This window comes from Chenopodium album, chromosome 13, assembly GCF_948465745.1.
Source record: "Chenopodium album chromosome 13, dcCheAlbu1.1, whole genome shotgun sequence".
NCBI lineage: Eukaryota > Viridiplantae > Streptophyta > Magnoliopsida > Caryophyllales > Amaranthaceae > Chenopodium > Chenopodium album.
The window spans coordinates 52,997,592-53,017,343 of record NC_137846.1 but is presented as its reverse complement, the minus strand read 5'-3'; the positions used below and the strand labels follow the sequence as shown (position 1 = coordinate 53,017,343).

Sequence of the window (19,752 nt, the reverse complement as noted above, 5' to 3'; positions counted from 1 at the left end):
TTTAATACCCACAATACCAGCACACGACACTGAGTGGTTGCCGAAAATATCCCCAGTAAAACCCCGAGAACAAGTAGAGCACGGCGTCGAGACAGAGAACAATGGAACACTCACCCGGTAGCATAACACACATCGGTATTATTATTATTATTATTGAAGTTATTTTTTTATTTATTTATTTAAACTTATTATATTGATTGCCTATCTTAATAATTCTTTAAAATTATTGATTTTTACTTAACTAATTTTGTTTGTATTGATATTATTTTATTGAACTTAATTTGTTTTTTACTCTTAAATTAGCGATATATATATATTATATATATTCACATTTTTTTAAATAGTTATTAAATTTATATATACTATATAATAAAAGGCGTTTCTAAAGATGTTAAGGTGTCACGTGACGCTCTACTCAAGGCGTTCCTAAAGAAGTTTAGGTGCCACGTGGGCCACATGACGCTCTCCTCATTTAATCCGATTTTCACTCCATGTCTAAAAATATGATACTTATAAGATTTGAAACCACGACCTCAAGTTTAAACTCCAATGTGTAAGGCACTAAGTTATTACCATATTACATGCCATTCAATAAAAATTAAATATTAATAAAGATTTTTATCATGAAAATAATGCAGTAACTTGGGGCATCGCCCAGGCCTAACACTAGTTCACATTTAAAATAGGAGCTATTAGAATACTTATTATTGTAGGTTGGTTAAAAATCAAGGGATAACACTTTTTTTTTTACAGGATATGAAGCCTGAAAAAAAAAATAAAAAAAAAATCTTTAACCTATAATAATGAATAAATCAAACATGATTATACTAACTTATCTTATATATTCCCCTTTTACTTTACATAGAGCTAGCCAATTATATGAGCCAATTTAGTATAATCTTCTATGATTTTATTCAAATGAAAAAAAAAAAAAAAAAAATCAGAAATGATTACAAAAGATTAAATTGCAATCATTTTAGATTTACAAAATGAAGATTACCTCGATTATACTTTGCATAATACCAATTTAAACTAGACATGCACGGGAAATGATTTTGGCACACCCTAAGTTGATTTTGCCACACCATACTTGAGAGCACAATTTTTTATGCTCTTCTCATATGGAGGTGTGTCAATATCAGTTAAAGGTGTGCCAAAATCAATTCGCGACATGCATCATTATGGTTCATAGTGCATGTACTATATATATGCACTACATAAACAGCCTTTGCCATATCCTCTTTCTAAGTTAGCTTGAAGTGTGTTATCAAAATTTTCCTAAGCTAGAGCTATTATTTCAAAAGCAATTAGCAAAATTACAATGAAGCTTGGTACCTCATTAGTCTCTTTGTCGTTACTTCATGTTTGTTCTCTTTTTTCTCTCTCCCTTATGTTATTTTTAACAGCACTGTAGTTTAAAATACTTATCGATCTTATAAAACTCTAGCTCTAGTTGAAAAAAAAAAAAAAAAACTTTTAAACCCGATTCATTTCACCTTATTTTTTTAAAGCCTTGTAATTTAAAATACTTCTCTTAACATTGGAATTTTACTTTCAAGTCTACATTTATAATAATCAAAGGTGATAATGTTAATTCAACGTAATAACTATATTAATTTGACTTTTAATGATAATACAATTGTTTGCATTGCAGGTATACTATTATCTAGCATGTCAGCAGAAGCAAGTGTAAATTCTTTGACGAATGTGATTGACGAGCCTATAGGGCTTGATAATGTACAAGAATGCCAAACTGATCGAGATTGCACTGGAAAATGCGGACCATCATGTCCAAAAGGATTTGCTGATTGTCTTGGTGGAAAATGTATTTGTACTTGTCCTTAAAATCCAAATATTTTTATTCTAAGAGAATGTCACATACATAAATATTTTATGTTGAGAATGGTGATATCAATTGCATAGTATGATATGATGAATAAAGGGATGAGCTGAGTATACTTAAGTAGAATGTTGTCCAAATGAGTATATTTTAATTTCTCTTATTCTTTTTTTTTTTTTTTTTTTTTTTGAAAGAAAGAAATTTAAAGTCTAAAAATATAGGATATTAGAGAAATTACAATGTATGTCTTTAAGAAGTAACTCCAGTGTTAAGCTTGGCTTGCCAAATTATGTATGTTTTCACGTCAAACTTTATTCACCACTAGTTTGAGGAGGTTATATTTACATAGAGCGTTATACTTTTTTTATGTATAGATACCCACTTAGCTTTTTTCAATTAATTTTATTTTATTTGTGGTATTGTTGTTAGTTTCAGAATCGAAGATGGATAAGAATTGGGTAAAAGCGATTTGAAATGTTAGGATTTTGGGCATGGATTCAAATGATGGCATTGAATTCATATATTGGGGTTTTTGGTTGATGAATTTGAACTGTTGAACTGTGCCTACAAGTCGAACAATTGGTGAAGGCTACTCAATAAAATGCTTAGATTTAAGGATACTATTATATGAGAGTAATGAGACCCAAAAAAAACGTACTCTATTCTAATAAGTTGAAGATTAGCCCTAATTCTTACGACTTATCAAGACATCATTATAAAGTGGTTCTCACTTCTCTTAAGATCAGAATTAACAAAGTTATGGCGTTAAAAACTCTTGCTACAATCTTATGTATAGATACCCACTTAGCTTTTTTTATTTAATTTAATTTTATTCATGTCAAAGGCTCAAAAGCTAACCCGCAACATATAAAAAGTCCACTTATGAGGCCAAAGGAGGTTTCATTTCAAAATCATTTGACAATCACAAAAGTAACACCTTGGTCTTATAACATTTTAGCTTTATCTTCTTTTCTCCATGTGGGACAACTATATGTATTGTTTAGGAAGGTTACTCCACCTCACATGTAAGCATAGACGGATCCGAGGGCGAGCCTATCCAAGCCCTGGCCCGCCCCATGCCCAGATTTTTCAGTATTAAATACTAAATTGTGGTATTTGTAAAGCAATTGATAAAAGATAGCTTAGTTGGTTAGTTATTGTTATACTAGTGCAGCAAGTCAAGGTTTCAAGTCCCACAGGTAGAGCTTGGCAATCTCTGACACGACATGATAACACGATCGAAACCGACACGACATGAACACGAAGTTACTGAGAAAAAACACGAAGTCGACATGACACGACACGAAATCAACCCGAACACGACCCGTTTAAATAAAGTGATCAAATTATGCAATTATCTTACATTTTACATAGTTTTTGATAAATTTTATGAATAATACGAAATTGACACGAGACCAAACACGACTTGACACGACACGACTTTTTGCCAGCTCTTGATTTGTGAATCCGTCTCATGATGTAAGGTCTGTTATCACTCTAGTCCCATGTAATGTTTCATGGGGTCAAAGTGCATTTTCACACTCCCCCTCACAGGGACCAATTCAATTTGACTCAGGGCACTCATTACTCAAGCCATTTAAGGTCCAAACTGTGGTATGTGGGTCTGGCTCTCTCAACAATTGCATCACATGATTCACAATTTCACATCCATATATCCAACTTTCTTACATATATGCGCACCCCAAATTTCATCGCATTATCGCTCGCTATTCCACCACTTTCTTCATCGACATCTCAATTTGTTTTTATCCATAATCCTGAATTTCTTACTTATGTTCGCCTTTTGATACCTTTAGGTGGCTAAAGTTCATGGTAGTTTCATTCTTTGATATATTTTGTTGCACCCACAAGGTGTTTGATGAAATGCCTAAGTGAGATATTGCTCTTGATATGCTATGATTTTTGGGTAGGTGTATTCTCTTTCAGCCTCATCTCAATTGGAGCTTTGTACATAGACTTCTAATTATGTGAGTTTGTATTGCATCCTTGCAGGATTGGTTATGGAGTTTGCAATGAATGAGCCTGGAACACGGTCCAGTTATGGAGTTTGCATTGCAACCGTGTAACACGGACAGGTGATGGACTTTGCATTGCAGCGACTGAGCGTGGAACACGGATGACTGATGGAGTTTGCATTGCAGCAAATGAGCAGGGAACACAGTACAAAGGGTACGGTTCTGGAATCTGGAGTTTGCATTGCATCGAAGGAGAGATAAGTACTCACCGTTCCCACTCGTGTATAGCGCATTTATAGGATCATGGTACCTACATTTTGTCGCAAGGTACTGTACTTTATCACCACATGATTTGTACTGGAACTTATTGTTTAATTAAGAATTACAAGACAGAGGAAACAACTGATATGAGCTTGATTAAAATAAAACATCATCTTGTAGTTTTTGTACTGGTTGTTGCATAACAAAACATCCTGCAATTTATTTCTTTATTTGATATTATGTACATGTATATAATATTAACAGAAAGTTTCATCATTGATCGATTCATGAGTTGGATAGTTTGCTACGAAGAGACAATCTCAATAAGCCCAAGAAAGACCACGTTCTCTCTGGAGTCTCATTTATTTTTCTGATTGTTTTTGTCTTCTCTTACTTTGGTATAAATAGAGGCTGAAGAATGAGATAATCAACAACTCAAAACTTCTATCTTATAACTCTAAGCCTCTTAACAAACTTAAAAACAATATCAAAATGGCTTCTATCCACACTCGATCTTTCAGTTTCCCCTCAAACTCTCACCCCGTTTCAGAGCAATTGGATCAACAATTAAACAGGTTGAGGTCTTCTCAAGCTGCTTCTACTTCATCCTTGACCACCAAACTTAGTGGTCTAAATGATTTATACAAATGTGTTGAAGAGTTTCTTCAACTACCCCAAAATCAGAAAACCGTATCTCAAACTCAACAAGTATTAGATGGATCTCTAAGACTCCTTGACATTTGCTCAACATCTCGAGATGTCTTGGCAGTGTCAAAAGAACAGATCCAAAACATTCAATCAGTTCTTCGAAGAAGGTGCAACGGTGAACTTGACATTACCAGTGAAGTCGCTGAATATCTAAAAACCAGAAGAGCATCCAAGAAGACAATCAAGAAGTGCTTGAAAGATATGAATGCAGTTGAGCCCGTTGCCATTGAGAGCATGCTCAAGGATGTGCAAGCGTTGACTGCTGAAGTCTTGAACTCCTTGTTGTCTTACATCGGTGGATCACAGAAGAGTAGCTGGTCTTTCTTTAGCCAAAGATCTGAGAAGAAAGCAGCAACATCCTTTGATGCTGTTGATGCTCTTCTTGTGAAGAAAGTGAATGTTGATATGTCACAACTAGTAAATTTAGAGTCAGAAATTCAAGAAATCGAAGAAGTTTTGGAGTCATTGTTTAGGCATTTGGTGAAGACAAGATCAACTCTTCTCAATGTCCTTAGCAACTAGAATAGAAATTTATCTCTGTACAAATTTTTTTGATACTGTGAATAAACATACAAATGAATATACTACACATAAAATTCTCTCTAATTATATCTGCGTTCTTCATATTTATGCTTTCCATAATTCTTTCAATCATCCCAAAAGTCTCTTGAAACTTGACAAAAACAGGGTAAAAAAAAAATTGACAGTTTGACAATGAGATACATGATTTATCTAAGTTAATATCCTTAATTATCATCTACTCTAATGATTTATCAAAATAATGAATCTCTGAACCAGAAATGCTTATAAATTCATTAAGAAATAATTTGTTTCCACTAAAATAAGTTGTTATTGAATGATACATACGCGCTGAATTGACTTGTGAATTTATAGCTAATTAGCTGTTAATATTCGATATGTCTGCAGGAGCTTAAGAATATATTATAGTAAGGGCTTTCATGAATGCATAATATAGCATGGTCTCCTGCAGTCAAGCACTCTCCTTTATTCTTGGTTCATGCACACGAGTTCTTTCATTTTTTAACGGAAGAGAGGGGTTGAGATTCCTATTCTTCTACTCGAATTCAACTCAATTTATTAAGATATATGCTAATCGATCGATACATGGTGTAAATTTCCACCCGTGCATAGCTGTTGCTTCGGATCATGATGAACTTACAGGGAGCAGGATATTCCGTTGTATGTTAGATCAATATATACAATCTAATTTTAATAATCCAAGCATCGTACGTGTAATAAAGAGGTTGCTAAACAATATCTTAAGCACTATAATTTTGATCATATGATAAATTTATTTAGTACTAATGCTAATTCCAACTGTATGACCTACTTAGTAGTTTATGAAATCGTATCAATTATTATGGAGTAATTGAAATGCAATGTCCAATTTTGCTGAGTATGTAACTGTGGTGGAAGGTTATAATTCGTTAATATATATCAACAGGATGAAAACATATTTACAGCCCTTTGAAGCTCATCTTACATTCCTAAGAGAATGACCTAGAGGGTGTTTTCATAGTCACCCTCTTAATTTAATAGGGCGAAATTTGGAGAAAATACAAGTTCTTATTAAGGATAAACAAAAATACGTTTATCTATTGACATTTTTGTAAATAAATTAAAATTTTTGTCAAATGTGGACCCCATTAATATTGATTATTTGCAGAAATGCTATGCTGATTGAGATTTTATATTGTCTTATTAACGGAATTGCCACTAGATAAACGTTTTTTGTTTATCATGAAGATGAACTTTAAATCTGGGACGATTTACATCACTCTCTTTGAGCCTATATACTGTATTAATATTTACTATGTATGTTGTAGTAGTGAATTGAAAGTGAAAATCCACTGGACTTCGTAACTTCTTGCTATTACAAGTGGTTTTGGTGATGGTTAACGCGCCGTTGAAGGTAGCCATGACATCAGATCAATTTTTATAGTTTGAGCCCTTTGAGGACATACAACTACACTAAAACCTCCCAAAAAGAGAGAATATATGTAGTGTCCCATATCGTATTTATTTTTTGTGATTTACAGCTTTATATATAAATATGTAATAACAAATGATCACCCATTTACAATAGGTGGGTAGCAATTTCAAAAATTGAGAATTTTGCCCTATCATGTTGGAATTGGAAAAATTAATGTACATGCATTCGTAAAGGATGGACCAGTTTTTTTGTTAAGATATTAAATTTTCTACTAGATATTTAAGATTTTTTAAAAATTCCAAAATCGTCTTTAAGATTTCTTCAAACTCAACTACCAAAATTTAACTTTACGACCCTCTAACCCGTATAAAATTTTTCAAAACATATACAACAACAAATAGGCCAACATCTTAAGTTCCGTTGCCGATGTCACTTATATTCCATCTCATATCTTAACTTGAGTCTTGAAAAATCAAGAATATACAAACTTTGTTAAAACAAAGACGACAACAATCTAAACATTTTTAAAATGTCCCTAAATTTTACATGTTTTGTTATTGAATAACATTAAGTATAATTTTATTTTTATTTTTGTTTTTTTTGAAAAAAAGAAAGATGTTATATTAATAAGTTATGTGTATGTCTTTTGTCTATTATATCACAAGGTGGGTTAATTTGATGATAAAACGAGCTTAAGTGTTCTTCTACGGATTCATATAGGAAGCACAAGTGCACAACTGTACAAGTATTATTGTACAACGACAACACTAGCTTATTATTATTGATTACGGTAATTTCATTCTTATGCAAAAATTGAATATGCAAAATATGTCCCATATCGACGGTGTAATTAAAAAGTAACAATTTTATAATAAGAGTTGTCAATAGTATTAATCACCTAGTTGGGTAGCCACTGAGAGCATGCTCAAGGATGTGCAGTCTCTTTTAATGATGAGATAAATGATGTCTCGAAGTTACTATCCTTAATTATAAGATACTCTAATGAATTCTTGATTTCTAATTCAAAATCGTAGGGTAATAAACACGTATATATCTGAAGAAGAAATGTTAATAAAAATGGATTAATAAATAATTTTTTTTTACTAAAATAAATTTTGATTGAATGATACATAAGCGCTGAATTGACTTGTGACTTAATAGCTAATTAGCTGTTAATATTCGATGTGTCTGCAGGAGCTTAAGAATAATTATAGTAATGGCTTTCATGAATGCATAATAATATAGCATGGTCTCCTGCAGTCAGGCACTCTCCTTCATTCTTGGTTCATACACACAAGTTCTTAAATTTTTTAACGGATGAGAGGGGTTCAGATTCCTATTCTTCTACTCAAATTTCACTAAATCTATTTAATATACTACCTCCGTTACATATTATTTGCAACGATTTGACATAAAGTAGAGAGGAAAAATGTCTAATCATTGCAAATAATATGTAACGGAGGTAGTATATACTCATCGGTCAATACATAGTGTAATTTCTACTCGTGCATAGCTGTTGCTTCAGATCATGATGGACTTAAAGGGAGCAGGATATGGCGTTGTAAGTTATATCTACTTTTAATGATCCGAGCATCGTTTATGTAATAAAGAGGTTGCTAGCTAATCAATATCTTAAGCACTATAATTTTGATCATATGATTTATTTAATTAGTACTAAAAACTAATTTGAACTATATGACCTAGTTAGTAGTTTATGAAACCGTATCAATTATTACTGAGTAATTAAATTGCAATGTCCAGCTTTGCGGAGTATGTACGTAATTTGGTGGAAGGTTATAATTCGTTAATATCAACAAAATGAATTTTAATTTTTCAAACAATGGGTTAAATTATAAACGATTTACATCACTCTCTTTGAGCTTATATACAGACAGTATTAATTTATACGACAAGTGGTTTTGGTAATGGTTAACGGCAGTTGAAGTTAGCCATGGTGTTGGATCTATTTTTATAGTTTGAGGCCATACTACACTAAAACCACCCAAAAAGAGTGAATAATGTAATGTCCCATATTGTATTTATTCTTTCTAATTTATAGCTTTAAATATAGATATTTAACAACAATGATTACCCACCTACAATAGGTGGGTAGCAATTTCAAAAAGAATTGATTTATCCTTGTCATGCTGGAATTGCAAAATTTAATGTATAGCCATTCGTAAAGGGTGGACTAGTTTTTTGTTTTTTTTTTTTTTTTTTTTTTTTTTTTTTTGGTTAAATATATATTAAATCTATTAACTATTACTAAAACAGAAAGTTGATGACATCATCCTATTCTCAAACTGTATTCATGTTGCTTTCTCATAAAAAACTTTCCCGCCTCATGCTTTATGATGTCATATATACCTTGCAGTTTTTTTTTTTTTTTTATTTACGAATTGTTATTGTTATGTTTAACAACTTCATTCAATCTTATGACTAAATAAATAATTTTTTTTAATTGAAATAAATAAATTGACATTGAGCTAAAACTTTTTAGGTACTAATTTTTTTTAAAAAATTTTTAAAAGGCTTTAATGTTATTTTATGTGTGTATGTGTGTTTTTTTTTTCTAAGAATTGTGTAAGCTACCTAGCTATGAAGAAGTCATATACTAATAATATGGATGTTTGTTACACAATTTTTTTTTATTTTTTGACAAGCATATGCAACACACTACATAAAATAATTAAAAGAAGTAAGACTAGAGTTTTGAGGGCCTTTTGGACCGCATCCCGCTGCACCAATAATAATGTTGTCGTTAAATGTCATCATTGTTTTGTTTTTCCAAGGTGCTTCAATTTATTTAAATTACAAGTATTTTTAATTTGTATTTCGAACCTTAGATATATAATTTCGTATGCATATGGTTTGATTAGATTAGATTACAGGTGATCAAAGTTAGCCCGACCTGATTTTGGATGGGTTTTGGGCAGAATTTTCTAGCCCGATTTTTTTTGGGCGGGTTTAGGAATGCGTTTTTAAGCATATTTAGTTGAGTTTTTAGGCCCGGTCTGAAAATGGCCCGAAAAGCCCGCATGGCCCAACCATTTTGGGCGGGTTTGGGTACAAAATTTCAGCCTGAAGCTTGGCTTGGCCCGAGAAGTCGACTTATTTTTTTGGCTTCGACTCGATCTAGCCCGCCCAATGATCACCTCTAAATTAGATAAGGTTGGCTTTTATTTTTATATTTTGTTACTTTGTAATATTGATGAATGATATGTTTTTATGATCTAATTTACAAGTATATACGGATAAATTTTCATTGCAATAATTTTTTTAATCCGTGCATCGCACGAGTCTAATCTATTTTTCTACTAGATGTTTAAGATTTTTTTAATTTTCCAAAATCTTCTTAAGAGTTCTTCAAATTCAACTGCCGAAATTTAACTCTACAAACCTCTAACTCATATAAAAATTTTCAAAACATATGCAATTACAAAAAGGCCAACATCTTCAATTCCCATTCTAAGGTCACTTATATTCCAAAGTCTAGAAAAGTGAAGACTATAATACAAACTTTGTTAAAACAAAGACCACAACAAGGCGCAAAAAAATTGTGAAGTCTTATTTTAAGACAAGTGAAACTACTTCAATATGATGTCATGACAATTCATAAAATTTAGGGCTAATCTTCATATCATAATATGTTTTTACATATGGCATTGTATCCAATAATCCAATTGATGTGTTTTGGGTCTCATATGATACGGTATTTGGGTGGTTTTCTGCCTTGCGATTTTCTTCTTGTTCTTGAAAAGGATTAAAAGAAGGAATACTTAACAAATATATATATATATATATATATATATATATATATATATATATATATATATATATATATATATATATATATATATGAACTATGTTTCATATCATAATAATTTTTTCTAGTAGATGTGTAAGATAGATTGATCTCTTTGAGTCTTATTTTGGGAAGAGATTATTTGTTACTGGATTTTTGAAATTTTCTAGATATATACATTCGGGTGTACCTAGAATTAAAAAAAGTAAAAAAATTATCTTAGGTGGAAATGTAAAAGTTTTTCTATACCTGTAGACACCTAAAAATGTCTCCCCGAAATCAAACCCGATGATGAACAACCTTTCACCGAAATTATTGGTCGGGTTGAGTATTTAATCTTTGGAGTGCTTAAATCCATGTTTACATTCAATACATTTCATAAACCAATCCATTTCTTAGCTCATTTCCCTACACCATAACTTGTTTTCCACTTTTCGTGTCCACATCAAAAAACCGAGAGAAACTAATTTTGTGGCCCTATAATTTTGATCCAATTATTAATTGGTTGGATAGGCCTTTTAATAATCTTTCCAACCATATATCATAAGCCCAATTCCAATTTAAAACGAACAAGATATGAGCAAAACACTAAACTCGGCCCAAAACCGACACCCTTCTACTAAATCGACCATATCTTAAAATCTAAAAATGATTTTGATCTGATTCTAATTATATTGGAAGTAGACTTGATAAGCTTTCCAATGATATATTATATGCCTTATTCTGAGTTACGGATCAAAAGTTATGATAATTTTAAAAACGCATAAAAAAAACTGGAGTTGCCGCGCAACAGCAAAATTGCCGCGACGCGGCAATATCTGACGTGGCACGGCATATAGTACCGTGTCATTTCTGCATTTTTTCACGTGCTTTTTTACCGTGACACGGTGTACTGTACCGTGCCACGGTGGACACTACCGTATCACGATACATGCGCCGTGTCACGGGATTTTCTCGTGTTTTCTCCACGTAAAACCTAGCACGTTTTATTTTCAGTTGGTCTATTTCTGTCCCGCGTCACACCAAAGTACCCCGTGTCACGGCATGATTTGCCGTGTCGCGGCATTATTTTTTAGGGTTTTTATCTTTTTAGGCTTCTGTGCGTTCCCTCTACTCATTTTCCCTATAAATACCCCCCTCCTTTCTACAGTTCGGGGCATCAAATCCTTCTCTCTTTCTCTCTTCTACACCAGAAATCATTCTCTTCTCTCTCTCTCATATTCTAAGCCTTAAATCTATATTCTTAATTACACCATTCTTCTCGTAAGTACTCCAAGGAGTTCATACTTGACCCGAGGTTCCGTCCTTAAACCAAGGCGTGAAAGGTATAATAACTGAGGGTTTGGACCAAATCAACTCTACTTTTTACTTAATTTAATTTTTATTTGATTTATATTTTTTATTGAAGTTACTAACAATTTATTCATGATGTAGAAATTTAAAGGAACGCGCGGAATGTGAGTAATTAATTTATTTAATTACTTTTATTTTATTTTAATATTGCTAGTATCATGATTAGGTTTATTTATATTTGATTTGACTAACGCTATTATTGTTAAATTGCTTCCAATATTAATGTTTATTCTATTATATTTTTTATGATCACCATATTGCATGTTTAAAGGGAATATGTAATTGAAAATCACGACTAATAAGATAATTTGGACAACCGGTTTAGGTTGCTGTTTAATCTTGTTATTAATTAAAGTGATCACTAATATTTTAGAATTATATGTTGCATCAATATTCAACCAATTTAGCTTAATAATAGTTTGGAGCAAATTGAATCTTTGTATACATGCCTTTGAGATCACATGATTCACTTTTCACTATAAGAATCGAGTAGATGCCAATACGGGCGAATGTGACTCCATGACTCACTTCGTACCATCATCCCTGATCCTCCTTTCGTGGTTCCGAACCATATGGAGTTAGTAATCTCATGGATTATGAATGGGGTGTAACCTTCACGGGTCAATCGTTGTTGCCTATCGTTGTCCCTTTATTCGTGGTTGCCTTAAATGATCCGTGAACGGTTTACAAGTTCCTTAAAAACTTGTTGGCGGCTCCCTACTTTCCTTGTCCCTAATCGTATTATGTCAATTCCACTTCTTACGAGTGCCAAACATATTCACAACATGCTTTTACGTAGGCGCGCTTCGAACGACGCCTACAATACCACAATGTGGGTTAATTTGATGATGAAACGAGCTATAGTGTTCTTTACGGATTCATATAGGAAGCACAAGTGCACAACTGTACAAGTTTTATTGTCAACAACACTAGCTTATTATTATTTGATTAAGGTAATCTCATTCTTATGCAAAAATTGAATATGCAAAAAAAAGTCCCATATCGACGATATAGTTAAAAAGTAACAACTTAATAATCAGAGTTATCAATGATAATGATCACCCAACTACAATAGTTGGGTAGCCATTATATTTCAAAGCCATGATTATCTCAATTGATTAATGAATAGCCATCCGTCAAGGGTGGTCTAGTTTTTTTTTTTTTAACCCAATTCCAAATATAATTATGTATTTTCATTACAATTATTCCCATATGATGAATAAATGTTGCAGCAAAAAATTAAAGCATAAAAGATGGACCAAGGACGGGTTATATATGGAGAAATGGAGTTTGCATTGCAATGAATAAGAAATAAGTACTCGTCGTTCCCACTCGTGTATAAGCATACTTATAGATTCATGATATTACGAATTGTCGCATAGTTGATCACCACATGAGTAACACGAAAACTTGGTGATGAAAAAAACACATTGATTGAGAGTTTAAAGACTTACATGAAGGAAACAACTCTAAGAAGCTTGATTAAAATAGCAAACCATTTTGCAGTTTTTGTCATGCTTGTAGTATAACAAAACGTACATCCTGTAATTCATTTCTTTATTTTACATCAACTACTTGTGTATAATCTTAACGATCGATTTGAGAGTTGGCTAGTTTGCTGTCAAGGGACAATGTTAAATAAGCCCAAGGAAGTCCATGTTCTCTCTAATTAGAGACTTAGAGTCTTATTTAATTTTTTATTCCTTTTGTCTTCTCTTACTTTGGTATAAATAGTGCCAAACAAATGAGATATTCAACAAATCAAAACTTCCATCTTTCAACTCTTAAGCATCATAACAAAACTAAAAAAAAAATATTTAAAATGGCTTCTATCCACACTCGATCTTTCAGTTTCCCCTCAAACTCTCACCCTGTTTCTGAGCAGTTGGATCAACAATTAAACAGATTGAGGTCTTCTCAAGCTGCTTCTACTTCATCCTTGACCACCAAACTTAGTGGTCTAAATAATTTATACAAATGTGTTGAAGAGTTTCTTCAACTGCCCCAAAATCAGAAAACCGTATCTCAATCTCAACAAGTATTAGATGGATCTCTAAGACTCCTTGACATTTGCTCCACATCTCGGGATGTCTTGGCAATGACAAAAGAAAGTATCCAAGACATTCAATCAGTTCTTCGAAGAAGGTTTAGTGGTGAACTTGATATTACCAATGAAGTCGCTGCATATCTTAAAACAAGAAGAGCATCCAAGAAGACAATCAAGAAGTGCTTGAAAGATATGAATGCAGTTGAGCCCGTTGCCATTGAGAGCATGCTCAAGGATGTGCAAGCGTTGACTGCTGAAGTCTTTAACTCCTTGTTGTCTTACATCGGTGGATCACAAAAGAGTAGCTGGTCTTTCTTTAGCCAAAGATCTGAGAAGAAAGCAGCAACATCTTTTGATGCTGTTGATGCTCTTCTTGTGAAGAAAGTGAATGTTGATATGTCACAACTAGTAGATTTAGAGTCAGAAATTCAAGAAATTGACGAAGTTTTGGAATCATTGTTTAGGCATTTGATGAAGACAAGATCAACTCTTCTCAATGTCCTTAGTAACTAGAATAGAAATTTATCCTTGTACAAATTTTTTTGATACGTGAACATATTATATACAATTGAATATACTATACATACTATTCTCTCTAATTTTATTTGTGTTCAAGTTTAAACTTTCAATCGTTCTTTCAATCATAACAATGTTACAGAGTGCTAGATTCTTGAAACCTTAAAATTCGAAGGACAAAAATAATCTAACAGTACGAAATTCATGATTTACTGAAGTAAATTATTATTCATTAGATTTAGATACTGCAAGTAACTTTCTGATTCTAATATGAAATCCTAAGGCAAAAAAAAAAGTTTCTCCTAAGAAAAAGATATGTATAAAATAATTAATAGAATTATTTTCCATCAAAAGAGATTATAATTAAATGAAAGTTGTTTATCAGAATGACTCCATGTAAGGATACGTGTTGAATCGACTTGGAATTAATAGCTAATTAGCTGTTAATATTCGACGTGTCTGCAAGAGCTCTTCAGAATATATTATAGTTAGGAATGCATGAATGCATAATATAGCATGGTCTCCTGCAATCAGGCACTCTCCTTTAAAATCAAAAAGATGAGAGAAACCCCTAGTGAGAGAGAGTCCCCATCCCCTTCTAAACAACAGCCCCCTACTCAACCTCCGAAAACGCCTGCTCCACTCCCAAACTCCTCTGTTTCCACCCCTCAAACGCCTGCTCCTCCCACAAACTCCCCTGCTTCTACCTCCATTATTCCACCTCCACCTCCCAAATCCTTCCTTGATATCCTTCAGAACAAACAAAACCATCCCTTGGCTTCTCAGCAAGCAGCTACTTCCCCCCCTGCCTCCTTTAATACAGATAAGGATCTTTTCGTTCCAATTGATGTTCAGGAGTATGAATCTCTCTGCTCGAACTGGATATCTTCTATCATCTCTAAACCCTGTGGTAAGTCGTTTTCTTCAGACTTTTATGTAGACAACCTTACCAAAATCTGGAAACCAAAGTCCCCCATCTCCACCTTCCCTGTTGGTAAGGGGTTCTTTATCTACAAATTCAAGCATCAAGAAGAGGCTCACCGCATTCTGAATTCAGGCCCTTGGTTCATAAATGGAACCTTTATCTTCATAGAGAGATGGAAGCCAGGGTTTAAACCGTCTATGGCTCCTCAAAACAGGTCGGCAGTGTGGATTGACTTACCTGAACTCCCTGCTGAGATGAATAACATAACGATGTTATCAAAAATAGGAAATGTGATTGGAACCTTTGTCAAAAGGGATAATTCAAGAGGTATTAATTACCTTCGAACAGCGAGAATTTTGGTCTTAATCAATGAGGATCTGCCAAAGAAAAACCATATTTGGCTAGGAGCAATCAAGCAGGAAATTTGCTACATCCAAATACAACAAAAACAAGCAGCAACAAAAAGTCAGAAGTTGGTCAACCTTTCCAAACCACCAGAAAACTCCACCTCTTCAACTCCCTCCACCAATCAAGCCCGCCCCGCAAGCTCCACCTCCACTGACACTCAAATTACCTCCCAGAGTGACACCTGGCAAGTTGTTGCTACCAAAAGAAACTCCATGTCGTTACCTGCTGGACAAAAGAGATTGCAAAAGTGGGTCCAGCAGGATAAAGGTGCCAAGTCTAGCTCGTTAGATACGACAAACAAGTTCCAATTGCTTCAATTGGAACCTCAAGTTAGTGGGACCACCAAGTTTGGTAATTCTTCTGAAATCCCCCTTATTTTTCTGAACCAAAAATCCTTCCAAAATCCTATTTTCATCCTCCCAATCCCCTTTCTGACCAGAGCCGCCTGACATTGCATTGTCACTTCACCCCTTCTCCTTTCTCCTTCCCGATATCCGGCACTTTTCAAATTCAACCCCCTCTCTCTACAACTATGCTTTACCCCGACCATTTTACGCACAATCCCATCTCATCCTCTCTCCTTCTCAAAAAAAATGGAAAAAAGACAAAACAAAAGGGAAAAAACCCAAGCCCTCATCCGTGCGATCCAGAGTCGCCGGAACCACCCCCGCTCGGTGACGGTCACCCTATCGTCGGCGCGGAACCTAATTACATCAACAAAACCTCAATTCACCCCAGCAGAATCCCTATTCAACCTGCAATCGTTCTATGTTCAAGGAATTCTGGGTTCCTGGCACACACTCACCCCGGGGGTGGTGCGGGAAATCCTACTAGATCCGGCGGAAACAGCGCCGATGTTCTGCAATCTGAAAACGGGGGACGAAGTGGATCCCTGTGTGCTGGTTCCGGCTCATATCCCGTCCTTGGCGGATGTAACTCTGATGTGCCCCCCTCTCGGAATCCTCCTCAAATGGTGGATATCGGAGCTCCAGAAAGAGTACTCCCTGATGTTCATGCCGTGGGAGCTACAAACTCTGGCAGATCCGCAGCCCGTGCTTCCCAAAGAAAGAAAGGCGCTGTCGATTACAAGCGACTGGCTAGTGGTTCAGTCCGTCGCCGGAACAAACAATGTGAAGTGGCTCCACCTAACTCGCGAAGCCTCTCAGATTCAGCTGCACTGTGATTGGGGGACGAACAAAGAGACAAACCAAGAAATGCTGGGTATAAAAATCAAGACCAACACGCTGGAAAAGTTCAGTCATTACTCGGGCCAATATGTTACAATCGACAACAATGCGGCCTTCGAAACGAAGGAGGAGATTTGCAAATTTCCCGCGATGAAGCCGGGGATGTCAATTCTTCTATGGAATGCTAGAGGGATAGCGCGCCGGGGATTTAAAAAGAATTTCCGGCAGCTTTTGAAGGATCAAGATCCAAAAATAGTGATTCTTACTGAAACCAAGGTTAGTAAGTCGGGAGTGGAGGAAATCATCGAGAACTTGCCTTTCAACTCATTTGAGGTTGTGGATCCGGTCGGATTATCTGGAGGCATCCTTATAATGTGGAATAGTGGAGTTAATTCTATCACCACGATCTCCAAAGATCGTCGGTTCATCCATGCCATAGTGCAGGTAGCAAATCAAGCCCCCTTTTTTATTTCCATAATATATGCTAGTACGTGCTTCAAAGGGAGATTAGAATTGTGGGGGGAACTTGTAAATTTAGCGCCTACTATAAATCTCCCTTGGCTTGTTTGTGGTGACTTTAATGATATATGCTTTGCTCACGAGAAGTGGGGTGGGAATCCCCATCCCATAACTCAAATGAGAGCATACAAGGACACAATGGATATGTGTAACCTGGTGGATTTGGGCTATACTGGCCACAAATATACTTGGTTTAATAAAAGGAGAAATTCTCCAATTTTCGAAAGACTCGACAGATTTTGGGCCTCCCCTTCTTGGATCCAGCTTTTTCAAGAAGCGGTAGTCCAAAATCTACCGAGAATGTCGTCGGATCACAATCCGTTGTTACTTGTTCTTGAAAAAGGGTTCAAATCCAGGGAGAAAACCTTTCCGGTTTGAACCGATGTGGTTTCCGCTCCCAGAATTCGAACCCTTTGTTTCCAAGCAATGGACTGATATCTCTTCCATTTTGCCTTATAAGCTTAATGATCTTTCTAAGTCCATGTCTAGTTGGGCCTCCACAAATTTTTCTCCTATTAAAAAAAAGATAAAAAGAGTTAAAGCAAGGATTGAAGGGACCCAACTAGCTTTTCAAAATATCCCTCAAAATGCTTTTCTATTTGACTTAGAAAGATCATTATCGGAAGAGTTAAATACCCTTCTTGATCAAGAAGAAATGTATTGGGCGACTAGAGCAAGAACGGATTGGCTAATTAATGGAGATAAAAATACAAAGTTTTTTCATCTCACCTCGACAATCCGAAAAAAAAGAAATAAAATTTCAGCTCTTAAAAATGATGTAGGGGAGTGGATTTATGATCCTTCCCAAATTCATGACCTTATTGTTCACCATTTCTCCTCGCTCTTCAAATCTAACAATATACCTCTTCCAACCCCCCCAACTTCTCTGGAACACTTCAATTGCTCCCTGCCCCCTACCTTGATGGAATTCAAGGAGGCAGTCTTCTCCATTGGGCCTTTAAAAGCTCCTGGAGAGGACGGCTTCCATGCCATTTTCTTCCATAAATTATGGGATTTTGTCCACCAAGATTGCTTCAATCTAATTTCCTCCATCTTCCAGTCCAAACATTTACCTCCTTCCCTAAATAAAACTGTCATATGCCTTATCCCAAAAGTCCAAAGCCCATCCCACATTTCAAGCTTTAGGCCCATAAGCCTTGTCAATTGTTGTTATAAATTCGTGTCCAAAATTTTGGTGAATAGAATTAGACCTCATCTAAATTCTATTATCTCCCCGAACCAAAATAGCTTCCTTCCGGGTCGTGGCACCGAAGTTAACTACATAATTGCAACCGAAATTATTCATTCCATGGGTAAAAAAAGAGGGGGAAGAAAGGGGGTTTTTGCTCTAAAAATTGATCTCGAGAAGGCATATGATAGGCTTGAGTGGCCGTTTGTAAAGCATTGTCTTCTATATTTTAATTTCTCCCTTGACACGATTGATTTAATTATGAGTTGTGTCACCTCTGTCTCCTCTTCTATCCTTATAAATGGTAACCTGTCTAAATGTTTCTCTCCTTCTAGAGGCCTCCGTCAAGGGGACCCCCTCCCCTTATCTTTTCATCATTTGTTTGGAATACCTCTCAAGAATGATCCATAAAGAGTGTGACCTCAAAAATTGGAGCCCTTTCCGTTTTAGGGGGGGGGGGAACTTGCATCTCCCACCTTCTATTCGCGGATGATGTTCTTTTATTTGGCCAAACCGACAAGAAAACACTCAAGTCTCTTACCACCACCCTTTCCTCCTTTTTCAATCTTTCCGGCCAAAAGATGAATCCTCAAAAAAGTTCAATTTTGTTTTCCCCAAACACCCCTAAATCCATGATAGATGAGTTTGAACAAGAGTTAGATGTCACGGCCACCAAGGATTTAGGAAAGTACCTAGGCTTCCCTCTTTCTTCAAAAAAATCAACCAAAAGAAATCTCCATGACTTGGTGGACAAAATTGGTAGCAAGTTGTCCTCTTGGAAGAGTAGAACCTTATCAAAAGCCGGAAGACAAATTCTTATCCAATCTACCCCCCAAGCAATCCCTAGATACCTTATGCAATCTATTTGGATGCCTTAATATGTTCACAAGAAGCTGGACTCAATCTGCTCCAACTTCCTTTGGGGAAGTTCAAGTGACAAAAATCATATAACATGGGTTTCCTGGGATAAGGTTTGTATGCCTAAAGACATGGGTGGGCTGGGCTTTATTAGGCATCATCATCTAAATTCTGTTTCTCTTGCAAAGCTTTGTTGGTTGGTTTAT

General features: G+C 35.1%; 1 protein-coding gene across 1 annotated transcript; it reads left to right on the top strand.

The window, feature by feature from the left end:
• Nucleotides 1–13,719: 13,719 nt before the first annotated feature.
• LOC145575756 (uncharacterized) lies at nt 13,720–14,457 on the top strand. The gene has a single exon (XM_081633565.1). The coding sequence runs from the start codon at nt 13,720–13,722 to the stop codon at nt 14,455–14,457; it is 738 nt and encodes a 245-aa protein (XP_081489691.1).
• The last annotated feature ends 5,295 nt before the right edge of the window (nt 14,458–19,752 follow it).